This window comes from Chrysemys picta, chromosome 6 (genome assembly GCF_011386835.1).
Source record: "Chrysemys picta bellii isolate R12L10 chromosome 6, ASM1138683v2, whole genome shotgun sequence".
In the NCBI taxonomy this organism is placed as follows: Eukaryota; Metazoa; Chordata; order Testudines; family Emydidae; genus Chrysemys; species Chrysemys picta.
Genome location: NC_088796.1, coordinates 74,126,681 through 74,143,627, shown reverse-complemented (window position 1 = coordinate 74,143,627; position 16,947 = coordinate 74,126,681). Strand labels below are relative to the sequence as shown.

General features: G+C 45.0%; 2 protein-coding genes across 11 annotated transcripts in view; one reads left to right on the top strand and one right to left on the bottom strand.

Moving 5' to 3' along the window:
- Window positions 1–3,321: 3,321 nt before the first annotated feature.
- Window positions 3,322–16,057, bottom strand: LOC101951958 (mediator of RNA polymerase II transcription subunit 15-like). 8 transcript variants are annotated; one of them, XM_065550360.1, is made up of 4 exons: window positions 15,918–16,057; window positions 12,173–12,260; window positions 4,891–5,508; window positions 3,322–3,937 (listed from the first exon to the last, which is right to left on the bottom strand). In XM_065550360.1, the coding sequence occupies exons 3-4, from the start codon at window positions 5,444–5,446 to the stop codon at window positions 3,435–3,437; spliced, it is 1,059 nt and encodes a 352-aa protein (XP_065406432.1). In that variant the 5' UTR covers window positions 5,447–5,508; window positions 12,173–12,260; window positions 15,918–16,057; the 3' UTR covers window positions 3,322–3,434. The 8 variants fall into 8 exon arrangements, 3 of the variants coding, with proteins under 3 accessions (XP_065406432.1, XP_065406433.1, XP_065406434.1); XM_065550361.1 differs by lacking the exon at window positions 15,918–16,057 and adding an exon at window positions 15,647–15,791; XR_010588839.1 differs by lacking the exon at window positions 4,891–5,508 and having other exon boundaries at window positions 3,803–3,937.
- DTWD2 (DTW domain containing 2) overlaps window positions 16,023–16,947 on the top strand; it is a 199,219-nt gene continuing 198,294 nt past the window's right edge. For all 3 annotated transcript variants that reach the window (XM_065550365.1, XM_065550364.1, XM_065550363.1), the window contains exon 1: window positions 16,023–16,171. In XM_065550365.1, the coding sequence (XP_065406437.1) occupies window positions 16,023–16,171 (149 nt within the window). The remainder of the gene's footprint in view (window positions 16,172–16,947) is intronic.

Here is a 16,947-nt window from a genome sequence, read left to right as displayed (position 1 = left end):
ACTGCTTTGTATATAAACAATTTTAGCAGATGAGAGCTTCCCGTCCTGCTAAATCTTTTCATCTCTCTCTCTGAAGTTTCGAGGAGCAGGCTGGAAACAAAGCAGAGGAAGGGTTGTGCTCAGATACTGGAGATTACTAGGATCATGGCATTTCTCCCCCCTTTTTTATGACAAGCCTGACTTGAATCTGTTATGATACTTTCTGCAACCAGGTGCTTTAACTCAAATATTTGGCATAGGATGACCCATTCTTGTGCAATACTAGCTTTTGTATAAAGAGTCGGAAAAGCAGATATGTGGAATGGATTGTGAAGCTATTCCTGAAGGTTGGGACACCTCAATCTATGCAGGGGCAGCATGCTTTTGAGCCTATGGACATGAGTAAAAAGCGCACTACTTATATTCTCCCTCAGTCCTGTCATTATTTCCAACTGGTCAGGAAGCTTTGTACTCAAAGTTGTTTCCCTTTTGTGGAGAGAAACTATTACAGCCCAGAATAAGTCATATTAGACAGAACTATTTACAGTATATGCAGTTCTTGCAGAAGTAGCTTTGAAGAGAGCTGAACATTATACAGCATATTTTATAGCAGTTTAGACTATTTTATTCCCAAAGCTGGAACAAACTGCTTGTCCTCACAGCCAACCCATACTCTCACATTGTGCTGTAGGGGTTTGGAGGGCAGAGTGCAATGGATGCATGGCCATCACTATCTGTATCCAACAGCCAACACCCACCACCTCCACAGAGGTAAGTGTACAGCTGTGTGGAAGGCGGAGCAGGAGCTGTTCAAGATTCTGCAGCCCTGAGAACAACCTCCACTAAGGGTATGTCTACACTACAAAATTAGGTCGAATTTATAGAGGCCGGTTTTATAGAAATCGGTTGTATACAGTCGATTGTGTGTCCCCCCACATAAAATGCTCTAAGTGCATGAAGTACCGCATTCACAGTATCGAGGCTAGCGTCGACTTCCGGAGCGTTGCACTGTGGGTAGCTATCCTACAGTTCCCGCAGTCTCTGCCGCCCATTGGAATTCTGGGTTGAGATCCCAATGCCTGATGAGGCAAAAATAGTGTTGCGGGGGATTCTGGGTACATGTCATCAGCCCCTCCCCCCCCCCCCATGAGAGCAATGACAGACAATCGTTTCGCACCTTTTTTCCTGGGTTACCTGTGCAGACGACATAATACGGCAAGCATGGAGCCCGTTCAGCTCAGCTTACCGTCACCATATGTCATCTGGGTGCCAGCAGACGTGGTACTGCATTGCTACACAGCAGCAGCTAATTGCCTTTTGGCAGTAGACGGTGCAGTATGACTGGTAGCCATCATTGGCTATCTGGGTGCTGGCAGACGTGGGACTGCATTGCTATACAGCAGCAGCTCCTTGCCTTTTGGCAGTAGTTGGTGTATTACGATTGGTATCCATCATCGTCGTACTCCTCAGTGAATTCGGTCAGAGGCGCCTGGGCAGACATGTTTTGTCTCCTGGAGACTCAGTCCTGCCGGCAGTCCTATTGCACTGTCTTGACGATGATGGCAAACAATCGTAATGCAGCATCTTCTGCCAAGCACCCAGAAGATGCCGATGGCTATCAGTCATGCTGCACAGTCTGCTGCCAGGCTAAGATGTAAAAGATAGATGGACCAGATTTGTTTTGTATTCATTTGCTTCCCCCTCCCTCCATGAAATCAACGGCCTGCTAAACCCAGGGTTTTGAGTTCAATCTTTGGGGGGGCATTCTGTGTGACAGTTGTTTGTGTTTCTCCTTGATGCCCAGCCACCTTTGTTGATTTTAATTCCCTGTAAGCCATGACGTCACTCCTTCCCTCCGTCAGACAATAGTTTCACGCCTTTTTTCAGCCCAGACGTCATAGCACTGGGATCATGGAGCCCGCTCAGATCACCGCAGCAATTATGAGCACTATGAACACCAAGTGCATTGTCCTGGAGTATATGCAGAGCCAGAACATGCCAAAGCAAAACCAGGCAAGGAGGCGACTGCAGCGTGGTGACGAGAGTGATGAAGAAATTGTCATGGACATAGATCTCTCACAAAGTACGGGCCCCAGCAATGTGCAAATCATGGTGTTACTGGGGCAGGTTCATGCCGTGAAACGCCGATTCTGGGCCCAGGAAACAAGCACAGACTAGTGGGACCGCATCATGTTGCAGGTGTGGGACGATTCCCAGTGGCTGCGAAACTTTTGCATGTGTAAGGGCACTTTCATGGAACTTTGTGACTTGCTTTCCCCTGCCCTGAAGCGCCAGAATACCAGGATGAGAGCAGCCCTTACAGGTGAGAAGCGAGTGGCGATAGGCCTGTGGAAGCTTGCAACACCAGACAGCTACTGGTCAGTCGGGAATCAATTTGGAGTAGGCAAATCAACTGTGGGGGCTGCTGTGATCCAAGTAGCCAACGCAATCAAAGAACTGCTGATATCCAGGGTAGTGACTCTGGGAAACGTGCAGGTCATAGTGGATGGCTTTGCTGCAATGGGATTCCCTAACGGTGGTGGGGCGATAGATGGAACCCATATCCCTATCTTGTCACCAGAGCACCAAGCCACCGAGTACATAAACCAAAAAGTGAAACGTCCCTTGTGATCCACCAGGGCTTGCAGCAGCATTGAAAAGTACCCTAAAATCAACGTGGGATGGCCGGGAAAGGTACATGATGCTCGCATCTTCAGGACCTCTGGTCTGTTTCAAAAGCTGGAGGAAGGGACTTTCTTCCCAGACCAGAAAATAACCGTTGGGGATGTTGAAATGCCTATAGTTATCCTTGGGGACCCAGCCTACCCCTTAATGCCATGGCTCAAGAAACCGTACACAGGCAGCCTGGACAGTAGTCAGGACCTATTCAACTATAGGCTGAGCAAGTGCAGAATGGTGGTAGAATGTGCATTTGGACGTTTAAAAGCGCGCTGGTGCAGTTTACTGACTCAGATAGACCTCAGCAAAACCAATATCCCCATTGTTATTGCTGCTTGCTGTGTGCTCCACAATATCTGTGAGAGTAAGGGGGAGACCTTTTTGGCGGGGTGGGAGGTGGAGGCAAATCACCTGGCCGCTGATTACGCGCAGCCAGACACCAGGGCGGTTAGAAGAGTACAGCAGGGCGCGGTGCGCATCAGAGAAGCTTTGAAAAACAGTTTTTTGTGACTGGCCAGGCTACGGTGTGAAACTTCTGTTTGTTTCTCCTTGATGAACCCTTCTCCCCCCCCCCCGCCCAGTTCATTCTACTTCCCTGTAAGCTAATCACCCTCTCCTCCCCCCTTCGAGCACCGCTTGCAGAGGCAATAAAGTCATTGTTACTTCACATTCATGCATTCTTTATTAATTCATCATACAACTAGGGGAATAATTGCCAAGGTAGCCCGGGATGGGTGGGGGAGGAGGGAAAGAAAAGAACACACTGCAGTTTAAAACTAACTCTTATTGAAGGCCAGCCTTCTGATGCTTGGGCAATCATCTGGGGTGGAGTGGCTGTGTGGCCGGAGGCCCCCCCACCGCGTTCTTGGGCGTCTGGGTGAGGAGGCTATGGAACTTGGGGAGGAGGGCTGTTGGTTACACAGGGGCTGTAGCGGCGGTCTCTGCTCCTGCTGCCTTTCCTGCAGCTCAACCATACGCTGGAGCATATCAGTTTGATGCTCCAGCAGCCGGAGCATCGACTCTTGCCTTCTGTCAGCAAGCTGACGCCACCTATCCTCTTCAGCCTGCCACTTGCTCTCTTCAGCCCGCGATTCAGCCCGCCACCTCTCCTCTCGTTCATATTGTGCTTTTCTGCACTCTGACATTGACTGCCTCCATGCATTCTGCTGTGCTCTGTCAGCGTGGGAGGACATCTGGAGCTCCGAGAACATATCATCCCGAGTCCGCCATTTTCTCCTTCTAATCTTCACTAGCCTCTGTGAAGGAGAAACATTTGCACCTGGTGGTGGAGAAGGGAGAGGTGATTAAAAAAGACACATTTTAGAGAACAATGGGAACACTCTTTCACGTTAAATTTTTCTGTTCACATTACACAGCACATGTGCTTTCGTTACAAGGCCGCATTTTTCCTCTTATATTGAGGGCCTGCCTGTTTGGTGTGAGAGATCACTCACGCAGTGCCAGGCAACAGAATTCGGCTTGCAGGCAGCCATAGTAAGCCACTGTCTTTTGGCTTTTTTAACCTTCATAACACGTGGGAATGGTTTCAAACAGCAGCGCCCTCATTTCCCATACCAAGCAGCCGTTGGGTTGGCCATTTAAAATGGGTTTGCAATATAAAAGGAGGGGCTGCGGTTTCTGGGTTAACATGCAGCACAAACCCAACTAACTTCCCTCCCCCCCCCCAATTCTCTGGGATGATCACTTCACCCCTCTCCCTCACCGCGTGGCTAACAGCGGGAAATATTTCTGTTCAGCCAAGCAGGAACGGGCACCTCTGAATGTCCCCTTAATAAAATCACCCCATTTCAACCAGGTGACCATGAATGATATCACTCTCCTGAGGATAACAAAGAGAGATAAACAGGAGTACTTGTGGCACCTTAGAGAGATAAGGAATGGATGTTGTCTGCATGCCAGCAAACACCAGGACCATACGCTGCCATGCTTTGTTATGCAATGATTCCAGACTACGTGCTACTGGCCTGGTGTGGTAAAGTGTCCTACCATGACAGACGGGATAAGGCAGCCCTCCCCAGAAACCTTTTGCAAAGGCTTTGGGAGTACATCAAGGAGAGCTTTCTGGAGATGTCCCTGGAGGATTTCCGCTCCATCCCCATACACGTTAACAGACTTTTCCAGTAGCTGTACTGGCCGCAATTGCCAGGGCAAATTAATCATTAAACACGGTTGCTTTTAAATCATGTGTAATATTTACAAAGGTACACTCACCAGAGGTCCCTTGTGCACTCTCAGGGTCTGCGAGCATGCCTTGGGTGAGTTCGGGGGTTACTGGTTCCAGGTCCAGGGTGATAAACATATCCTGGCCTTTGGGGAAACCGGTTTCTTCGCTTCCTTGCTGTGAGCTATCTTCATTGTCTTCATCATCATCATCTTCCTCGTACCCCGAACCTGCTTCCCTGTTGCGTGATTCTCCATTGATGGAGTCAAAGCACAGGGTTGGGGTAGTGGTGGCTGCATCCCCTAGCATGGCATGCAGCTCCGCGTAGAAATGGCATGTCTGTGGCTCTGCCCCGGACCTTCCGTTTGCCTCTCTGGCTTTGTGGTAGGCTTGCCTTAGCTCCTTAATTTTCACGCGGCACTGCTGTACGTCCCTGTTATGGCCTCTGTCCTTCGTGGCCTTTGAGACTTTTTCTAATATTTTGCCATTTCGTTTACTGCTATGGAGTTCAGCTAGCACTGATTCGTCTCCCCACATGGCAAGCAGATCCCGTACCTCCCGTTCGATCCATGCTGGAGCTCTTTTGCGATCCTGGGACTCCATCATGGTTACCTGTGCTGATGAGCTCTGATGGTCACCTGTGCTGATGGTCACCTGTGCTCTCCACGCTGGGCAAACAGGAAATGAAATTCAAAAGTTCGCAGGGCTTTTCCTGTTTACCTGGTCAGTGCATCTGAGTTGAGAGCGCTGTCCAGAGCGGTCACAATGAAGCACTCTGGGATAGCTCCCAGAGGCCAATACCGTCAAATTCCGTCCGCACTACCCCAAATCCTACATGGAAAGGCCGATTTCAGCGCTAATCCCCTCGTCGGAGGTGGAGTAAAGAAACCAGTTTAAAGGTCCTTTAAGTCGAAAAAAAGGGCTTCGTCGTGTGGATGTGTCCAGGCTTAATTCGATTTAACGCTGCTAAATTTGACCTAAACTTGTAGTGTAGACCAGGCCTAAGTAACAGCCAGTCCCTTCTCCGTGAGGATTGCAGCTCTCTCTAGGTGGATTATCACTGTAATGTTGGGCCAAGCTGCATACAGAGATAATAAAGGTATTTTCCAAACTGGGAAGGTCTGTGGCCATTATGAAAGTGTCACCAAAATCCTTGCTCCAGACAACTGTGCTGGGAAGTATGGGATAGGTGCTTCAGATATCCCAGATTACACCAGTAAAAACATGATTGCATGGCATATTGAGTTGCTATGATTACATGCTGCTCTGTTACAAAGCCAAGCCATACAGTCAAAGATTTCATCCAGCCAACATCCCTGCAGCAGTGCAATTGACTGCTATAGCTGTGTCCTGTTCAATCCTGGTTTAACAAGGAGAACAGACTAAGGGGAATTCTCCAAAATTTAACTTAATACATAGGAATTACGCAGGAAATGTACCAGAGCTACAAACAAAACAAAATTATTCTTCCCTCCCCTGATACTACAATTAATTTTATAGCAGATGCCATTTCAGCTATCACTCAATCATTTCATTTAGACTATGCTCTTTTGGTTTTTCAGTTACCTTTTTTGGATCCAGCTGCATTGTACCTATCCCAAAATCTCACATATTGCACAGCTATAACTTTACCTTTATGGTGCTTTGGCTAAAGGTTTTATTTTAATGTGTAAGTATGTTTTTCTAAATCAGATGGTATTTTCCAGTCAACTTTCAGTTTATTCGAGTCTGTTACAGGGTGGCTGGCCCCCTAAAATGAAGCAAGTCCAACTCCCTTGTGCTAGAACAGGTGGTCCCAGTTTGGTCAATTAAGAGGGCAGGGCAGCACCTAGGGCTATAGAGAGCCAGGCTGTCAGTTATGAAGGGGAAGCACTGTGTGAGTGATGACATAGAGAATTTCAATAATAAAGGGGATAAAAAATTAATCGCACTGTTAAGCATTAATAGAATAACAGTTATTTAAATATTTTTGGATGTTTTCTACATTTTCAATATATTGATTTCAATTACAAAACGGAATACAAAGTATACAGTGCTCACTTCATAATTATTTTTGATTACAAGTATTTGCACTGTAAAAAAAAAGAAATAGTATTTTTCAATTCACCTAATACAAGTACTGTAGTGCAGTCTCTTTATCATGAAAGTTGAACTTACAAATGTAGAATTATGTACAAAAAATGCATTCAGAAATAAAACAATGTAAAATTTTAGAGCCTGCAAGTCCACTCAGTCCTACTTCTTGTTCAGCCAATCACTCAAACAAGTTTGTTTACATTTGCAGGAAATAATGCTGCCCACTTCTTGTTTACAATGTCACCTGAAAGTGAGAACAGGCGTTCTCCTAGCACTGCTATAGCCGGCATCGCAAGGTATCTACGTGCCAGATGTGCTAAAGATTCCTATGTCCCTTCATGCTTCAACCACCATTCCAGGAGACATGCGTCCATGCCGATGACGCATGTCTGCTCGATAACAATCCAAAGCAGTTCGGACTGACGCATGTTCATTTTCATTATGAGTCAGATGCCATCAGCAAAAGGTTGATTTTCTTTTTTGGGGGTTTGTGTTCTGTAGTTTCTGCATCGGAGTATTGTTCTTTTAAGACTTATGAAAGCAAGCTCCATACCTCATCCATCTCAGATTTTGGAAGGCACTTCAGATTCTTAAACCTTGGATCAAGTGCTGTAGCTATCTTTAGAAATCTCAAATTACCTTCTTTGCGTTTTGTCAAATCTGCAGTGAGTGTTCTTAAAATGAATAACATGTGCTGGATAATCATCCGAGACTGCTATAACATGAAATATATGGCAGAATGTGGGTAAAACAGAGCAGGGTCATACAATTCTCCCCTGAGTTCAGTCACAAATTTAATTAACGCATTATTTTTTTAACGTGTGTCATAAGCATGTACTCTGGAATGATGGCCAAAGCATGAAGGGGCATACAAATGTTTAGCATATCTGGCATGTAAATACCTTGCAATGCCGGCTACAATACAATAGTGCCATGCAAATGCCTGTTCTCACTTTCTGGTGACATTTTAAAAAGAAGAGGGCAGCATTATCTCCTGTAAATGTAAACAAACTTGTTTGTCTTAGTGATTGGCTGAACAAGAAGTAGGACTGAGTGGACTTGTAGGCTCTGAAGTTTTACATTGTTTTGTTTGAGTGCAGTTACGTAACAAAAAAACTACATTTGTAAGTTGCACTTTCACGACAGAGATTGCACTACAGTACTTGTATGATGTGAATTGAAAAATACTATTTCTTTTGTTCATTTTACAGTGCAAATATTTATAATAAAAATAATATACACCGATTTAAATTACAACACAGAATACAATATATACGAAAATGTAGAAAAACATCCAAAATATTTAATAAATTTCAATTGGTATTCTATTGTTTAACAGTGCAATTAAATCTGTGATTAATGACGATTAATTTTTTAAATCGTGATTAATTTTTGAGTTAACTGCATGAGTTAACTGCGATTTATTGACATCCATAATTATGTTATTGAGTCAAAATATTGGGAAAATGGGCTAGTATTAAAAAGGCATTGCTACATTACCTGAAAGACACCGGGCAGAACAAGAGAATAAAAACTGCTAGAAATTAGAAATTATAGTTGGTGGTAGTAGACTATTCAGTCAAGTCTGCTTTGCCCTGGGGAGAAAAAAAACTGAAAAGGGGAGTAGAAACAGCTGATAGTCCCTCTTGGCAGGGAGGCAGTGGGAAGCTGTTTGGAGGGATGGGGATGGGTCTCCAGGGAGACTGTCAATGTTAGGGAGAGTGTCCATCCCATGGCCTATACCCTCCAAAACACTAGGCCCATAATGGTAAGGAAATCTTGCAAAGGGATTTCCGTGATGTAGGATGAGAAAAGGTCTGATGCTGCAAAGGATTTTGGACAGGGTTATGCTGATTTCATTTCAGCCTTCACTGGGAAGATATGAAGATAATATGGTATGAAGATATGAAGTAACAAGATAATAATCACACTATTCTGCTGCTGTGCTAATTTATGCAAGGGACACTTTCGCCTACACGGTAATAGCTAAAATACCTAAAATTAATTATTTTTCTTTCAAGTCTTATGTGATCAATGGTTGAAATGTATGACATGAATTTGAGCGACAGCAATTTATAGACTTGCAGTATAGGGGCTGGATCTAAAGGGTGCTTATAAAATTATTAGGAGCCATAACTGTAAATAATATTAAATACAGCACATGAAAAGCTTTGGAGATAACATATCATGTTGTTTTTATACTGTTGCTTACTATACAATTTGATTTTGTTCAGTGCTGGATGGTGAACTCATTCTTATTATTTTTGTGTAATATGAATGTAATCCTTGGCTGGCCTGAGGGAATGCTAGTAGTACACTATTCCATGAGGCAGACATTCAGCTTTAGGAGCCACCTAATCACAACACAGATCAGGCACGTGGTAAGGGTTTGGAGTTGTATTATTCTGTTCATCTACTCTGCCTCTCTAAACCACTCTTTTTACTTAGGGTATGTCTATACTACCCGCCGGATTGGTGGGCAGCGATCGATCCAGCGGGGGTTGATTTATCGCATCTCGTCTAGATGCAATAAATCAACCCCCGAGCATTCTCTCGTCGACTCCTGTACTCCACCAGGCCGAGAGGCGCCGGCGGAGTTGACGGGGGAACGTCGGCAGTCGACTCACCGCAGTGAAGACACCGCGGTGAATAGATCTAAGTACGTCGACTTCAGCTACCTGGTATTCATGTAGCTGAAGTTGCATAACTTAGATTGATCCCCTCCGCCAGTGTAGACCAGGGCTTAGAGAAAGGTTCCTGCACATATCGCTTAGCTGCAGCAAGAATGGAGCAAGCTGGAAAACCGGTGTAATGTGCAACAACGCACTCTTCAGTCACATAGAAGAAAGATTCTGGTTTTATTTTGGAAGGAGTTCTCAAAAATCATGTTAATTTAAATTATATTTAAATACATGTTTAGTAGTGTCAAACTGAGGTTCTCAAACTTTTTCAGAGAATGAACCATACATTGTAGTAGTGAGATTGTCTCACAGGACACCGCCCTGCCCATTCATGATCACATAGGCTTCTTCACACATATTCCCTCACAATACAGTAACTGATCACATGCAAAAGTAATATTAAGAAAGAAAACAAGAGGAGCCAGCACTATAGCAGCAGCCAGCTCTCTATGAACCACTAAGCCCACAAACTACAGTGGTTAGGAAAACATAGTGCAGAACAAATGCTCCCTTAACTAACAGAAGTCGAGTTGTGACTAAACAGACATGAATTGAAATCCTGGCTCCCATGAAGTCAATAGCAAAACTCCCCTTGACTACCTTGTGGAAAGGATTTCACCCTCAGTCTTTTTTTGTAGCAGGGAAGAGAGGAGAGATTGACTGTAACTTTGTACAAGAACCTTATTGCCTCACTTTAAGGAAAAGTAATAACTGCAGTTAAATGCTATGTCAGTCTGTCCAATCAGTTGGAAGTGAAGGGGGCTCTTTAAATCTAGGGTTTTTATTTCTCAGCTCTCATGGGAGCTCTTCTGACAAGTAACACAAAAAGAATCTGTAACAATATCTCACAGACACAGAAAATACTGCCTACTTAGAATAATATTAAATTAAATTTGTTGGCCTATTATATATATAAAAAACAAAACAGAAATTGGATTGAGTCAAGGATGTTAATTATTGCCTTATAAGCACCATTGCCAGAATTATTATGACTGATTTTCTGACTGTTTTCCTAGAAAGTTTCTATTTGTCATCTACAAGAGGAGCAATATATAAAATTAAAAATACAATAAAAATAGATTATGGGAGCCCACAGTAAGGGTGGGGTGGCAACCACTTCCACAGCAAAAGTTTCTGACAAGTAGTTGCAGAAGGGATGCCTGGGAGGCTCTAGACTACCCATAACCTCTGCTTCATTAGCTGATCACTGCAGCAGAAACCTCTAACTCAGGGGCTCTCAAACTGGTGGTCGGAACCCCTCAGGGGGTCGCGAGCTGTCAGCCTCCACCCCAAACCCCGCTTTGTCTTTATTTATAATGGTGATAAATATATAAAAAAGTGTTTTTAATTGATATGGGGGCGTCGCACTCAGAGGCTTGTTATGTGAAAGGGGTCACCAGTACAAAAGTTTGCGAACAACTGCTCTCTTTTGCTAAACATTTCTGTAGGTCATGGAACTAAAAATCTGAAGCCAGGTGGATAACTGAACAGGAAGTCTGTGTTCTGACATACAGTTATCTGTAAAAAGAAAAGAAAAAAAAGGAAATTATGCAGATATTTGTTTTATTAACCAAGTGGCGTACATTGGTGAGGCTCCAACAAGTTGCTGTTAACTTGTGGCTTGGGCAATGAGTCAGGAAAACTGCTATTCACAGTCAGGCTGATAAAACATAATGCTGGATCATTTCCCACTTCACTCTGATATTATATATATGGTTATCCTCCTAAATGCTGCCCTTCACCTCTCTCAAACAAATGCATATCTACTCTGAATGTCTCATTTGGGACCTCCCTATTGAAAAGGGGGTTTTCGGTAATTGCAGGCTTAGTAGTTGTTGATAAGCACACAGAGAAAGAGAGGGTTTAGAGATAAATGCAGAAGAGAATGTGTGGGGAGAAAAAGGGTAGTTTCCAGCACAATTAGTGGACTTTCCATGTGAGAATGATATTCTGGCTAGTCACTAAACATGTGATAATGCAAAACCTCAGAAAAGGGAAGTCTCGCATGAAAAATTGCTATCAACATATTGCTCAGCTGTGAAAAGATGCAAATGAAAGTTAACAATGCAGTATATCAGAGAGTTCTGTTAGTAAAAATGAAATGCCAAACAGGAGCCTCCAATTCTAAAACAATTTTTTAAGTAACTTTACACACTGGACTTCTTACATGAGTAGGGTTACCAGATAGCAACTGTGAAAAAACGGGACAGGGGTGGGGGGTAATAGGTGCCTATATAAGAAAAAGTCCCAAAAAATAGGACTGTCCCTTTAAAAACGGGACATCTGGTCACCCTATACATGAGTAAAGTAACTCAAGTGTATTTGCAGGATCAGGACCTTAATAAATGTAACTGTTAAACTAATTGTAAATGCACAGAACTCAGGAAATTCAAAGTTATGGTTCCCTAAGCAGCCATAATCTAATCTAACCACCTTGTGCATTCACAGCATTTTGTATAGTGTTAATTTGTACTTTAATATTGTAAAATGGGTCAGTGTATAAAATATACTATCAAAATATTGTTATATTTGCACGTTCTGCTTTTATCAAATAAACACAGAACTATATAATTACCTGTATGTTCTAGAAACTTCTGCTCTCATATCCTCCACAGGGTTGCTGTGAAACTGTATTAGTATAAATCCACCTATGTCCAGGGAGACTAAGATACAAACAATATAACTTTATTACTTTTACAGATTATCTATACAATGTAACCAATTTATCATTTATCTTTACATTGAATTTCCTGATAATAAAGATTATATAAACTAATTATGTCTTATTCTAACATAGCTGCAATACTACTATCTTTCATCTGTTTCTTAGTTTTGGTCATTTTCCACCATTTAAGTTTTAGCAATCTGGGATGCTGGCATATCACTTGTCACCTTAAAACCCTATGAAAACTTAGTTTGTGACTATTATTTCCATTCCCTTCTTGATGAAAATATTCTGCAAAAACATGTTTATTACTTTTCTTTTACTCAACTCTCTGCACATCATTTTCCCTTTCCATATAGTTTGAAAAATCGTAAGTACAGTAAAAGCTGTGTTATCCGGCATGTTGTGGGAATGGGTGGTATCAGTTAGTTAAAAAGTCCAGTTAACTAAGAGGGAGAGAGTTTGGGTGCAGGAGAGGGCTTAGAGCTCGGGGTGCAGGAGGAGGAGCTCGTTTCAGGCTCTGGGAGGGAGTTGGGGTGCAAGAGGGGGCTCGGGGAAGGGGCGTGGGAGGGTTGTGGGGTGCTGGATCTGGGCAGCGCTCAGCTCGGGTGGCTCCCCAGAAGCAGAGACCTGTCCCTGGTAGTCCTAGGCGGAGGCACAGCTAGACTGTTCTGCGTGCTGCTCCGCCTGCAGGCGCTGCCCCTACAGCTCCCACTGGCCACAGTTCCCGGCCAATGGGAGCTGCAGAGGCAGTGCTCTGGGCGGGGTGGACGCAGTGCACAGAGCCGCCTAGCCACACCTCCCCCTAGGAGCAGCAGGGACATATCACTGCTTCCAGGGAGCCATGTGGGGAGCCTGCTGGTCGTATACCAACCAGACTATAATCCAGACTTTCAATGAAGATCAGAAATGCCTTTATAGAGCTTTCTGGTTGGTAAAGTGCCAAATAACACAGCTTTTACTGTATATTAAGAGAAAATGGTTAAAAATAATTTTATTTTAAACTTATACTAAGATCCAAGCTGAGGTTTGAGATTTTTCCTGCAAGATTTGAGAATATCACAGATAAGTCTCATCCTAGGTTGATACAGACCCTGGTGTGAAGTTGTGCAGGTGGTTGTCATTAGAGGCTGCAGAAAGGCCTTGTTATCTGGAAGGGGCACTTAGCAGTGTGTGTGGCTTAGTCTGCAAAGGTTTGCCAGGACAGTTATATTGATTAGGAGTGTGCAAAAAAATCACACTCCCTAGTTAACACAGCTAACCTCCCCTAATGTAGACACAACCATGCCGACAGAAGAGTGCTCTTGTTGGCATAGCTAATGTCTGGAAATGGTTAAATTATGGTAGGAGACAAATGCTGAGTCTCTAGTAGGGGGCTAGGCCAGCATAGTTACACTGGCAAAGCATTTGTAGTATAGACAAATCCCTAAATGAGTATGAGAGACAGACAGACAAGGTGTGTTTATATACTAGGTGAGGGCTCTTTTCATTGAGGTGAGATAGGGAGGGGACAGTGTGGACTAAGACCTGGTCTACTCTTAAAAGTTAGGTTGACACAGCTCTGGCACTCAGGGGGTTGAAAAATTCAGCTCCCTGAGCACTGTAACTATGCCGACCTAATCCTTAGTGTAGATGTGACTAAATTGACTGAATAATCCTTCCATTGACCTAATTACTGCTGCTCAGAGAAGTGGATTACCTACAGCAATGTAAAAAAACCTTTCTGTCCATGTAGGAAGCATCTACATTACAGTGCTGCAGCATCGTAGCTGGGTTGCTGCAGTGCCCATGGTGCAGATATGGCCTCAGCTACCCATACTTTACTTCTTTCACCTATGTGGCTTACTACTAAAGCAGTGTAAGGAATAGTGTTCCTAACTCAATTTTTGGTATTCTTTCAAGTTGAGTTGCCAGGAAAATATATCAACCACATAAAATAAAAGACTGCTTCATTTTAATTTATAATTTAAATAGAAATATTTAGCATTTTTCTACTAAACAAATACACATTTGCCTTGTGGATTTTGTGCATCAGCTTTAATGTAAAAATACTAGCCATTATGAACTAGGGCTAATCTTAGAAACACACATCCCTGAGTTGTGTCTTGCAGGTAAAAAAGCAATTTAGTTCATATTTAATAATTAGGTACAGCTACGACCACTGACAAATAAAGGTGTGGAAAAAATCTGAATGTATTTACAGCCAAAGAGAAGCACCTGGGGAATGGTGTTTGATGCCATAAAAGCTATTATGAGGCACTTTAAAGGGGGCACTATCAATTTAAATGTCATATTATAATTAGAGACAAGGTGAATGAGGTAATATCTTTTTTTGGGCTGACTTCTGTTGGTGAAAAAGACAAGTTCTTGAACTTACAAAGAGCTCTTCTTCAGGTCTGGGAAAGGTATTCAGAGTGTCTCAGAAAAATACAAGGGTGGAACAGATATGGGTATGAGTTAACCCACGTTGCAAGTAATCATTTCAGGTGACATTGGTAGTAAACACCTCTGCAGTCATAGGGTACGTCTACACTTACCGGAGGGTCTGGCGGCAGGCAATCGATGTTCTGGGATCAATCCCGGAAGTGCTCGCCGTCGACGCCGGTACTCCAGCTCGGCGAGAGGAGTACGCAGCATTGACGGGGGAGCCTCCCTGCCACGTCTGGACCCGCGGTAAGTTCGGACTAAGGTACTTCGAATTCAGCTACATTATTAATGTAGCTGAATTTGCATACCTTAGTCCGAAGTGGGGGATTAGTGGGGACCAGGCCTTAGGAATAAAGAGGGTTAGTGGGTTAGATTGTTGTAATGAGCTACAAAGCCAGTATCTTTTTTTTTTTAAATCCATGATTTTTAGTGTCTAGCAGAGTTATGAATTTAAGTTCCCAGGCTCATCTTTTGAAGGTGTTGTTTTATTAAAAGTGTTTGCCCACTGGGTGTTTGTCTTTCATCATTTTATGACTATTATAAAGTTACTTAACTTTTAACAATAAGCTGAACTTATCAAAAATTAATTAAAAAACCCCCCAATCTACTTTTCACTCATGGCCTGATCCTGCAAAGATTTGCACATAGGGTATGCCTAAACTACAGTCTCTACCAGAATATGCTATAGCACAGTTGCAGACGTATGTATGTTTGTCTACATAAAAAGGCTAAAATGGAATGAAGTCAGCTTTGAATTAGCTCCAGTTGTGGACTACGCTAATACAAATTAACAACAAAGCGAATTAAACTAATGCAAAATAACGCAGCCTGCTTCCAGAACCACACGTGGCATTAATCCGGAGTAACTCTGGGCCAATGCAGATACGCACACCGGCCCAGGATGTCTGGTCAGTTTCACGGTAATGGGCGCTCGCAAACAGCGTATCCCGGCCTCACCGACGCTGCACGGGAACCTTCCTCCAGGCGAGTCTCTGGCGCAATTCGAGGGGGCTGCACAGCACAGCCCCGCCCCACCTCTCCCGTTCGCTCTCCGATGGCAGGGCACCGCCGGACCGGAACAACCAGCTACCGCTCCTCCCCCCCCCCCCCCCAGGCGGGAATAGTGATCCTATCTGGCCTTGTGATTGGTTGAGCAGCCCAGGGGGGCGCTCCCGCGATAGGCGCTTGACCCCCCCACACCACACGTGACGGGGCCCCGCGGCCTTACCCAGGCTCCCAACCGACCATCGCCTTTCGCTGCCTCTTAGCGCCACCTGGCGGCTACCTCCCACATCGCAGCCTTGAGCCCCGGCTCTGCCTAGCCGGCGGCGAAATGGAGACGGCAGTTACTGGGAGCGAGGAGTCGGGCGTCGCGGAAGGGCCCGTGGAGGAAGCAGCAGAGCGGGAAGATGGCGGCTGCGAGGGTCTGTGGGAGCTGCCCGTGGAGCGCTGCGTGAGGCGGGCCGAGTGCGGGCGCTGTAGGTGAGGAGCGGGGCGCGCGGTCAGCTCGAGCCGGGCAGCGGGGCCTGGCAGCTGCGCCCCCTGCCGTTGTGGAGGGGGAAGCGCCGGGACACGGGCTGCTGTCTGCGCCCAGCTCTGCCCGCACCGCGCACGGGCCGCAGCGCGGAGGTCCGCCGGGTCCGCCTCGGGCGCGGGGCGGGACATGCCTTCGGGAGTCCTGAGGCGGGTCTTCTCGCGTGTCGCGGGCCGCTGTTCTCCGCCTGTTGCTGCTTGGCAGGGGGCCCGGCTCAACCCGCGCTGTCCGCAGGGGGAGCGGAACCAGGGCGGGGGTTGCAGGTGCAAGTGTCTCTGCTGAGCCACCAGCCATATGCTTGTGTTCGCTTAGGGACCGGACTTCAGCAGCTGGGGAGGGGGGCTGCAGCTCTGCCAATGGCTGACCTTGGCCAAGTCACTTCCCCTCTCCGTGCCTCAGTTTTCTCCTGTCTAAAAAACCGGGGTGGGGGAGAATGATGTGCTTATGTTCTTTGTAAAGCACGTTGAGCTGTACAGGTTGTACTCTGATTGGTGTTTTACACCGCAGGCTTCACCGTAGCATCTGCGCACCTTCCACTGGTGCAGTAAGTGAGGGGGCTCCATTTTTGCTATGTATGTTCCCTTAGCCCAGTGGTTCTCAAACTTTTCTACTGGTGACCCCTTTCACATAGCAAGCCTTTGAGTGCGACCGCCCCTTATAAATTAAAAACACTTTTTATGTATTTAAAACCATTATAAATGTTAGAGGCAAAGTGGGGCTTGGA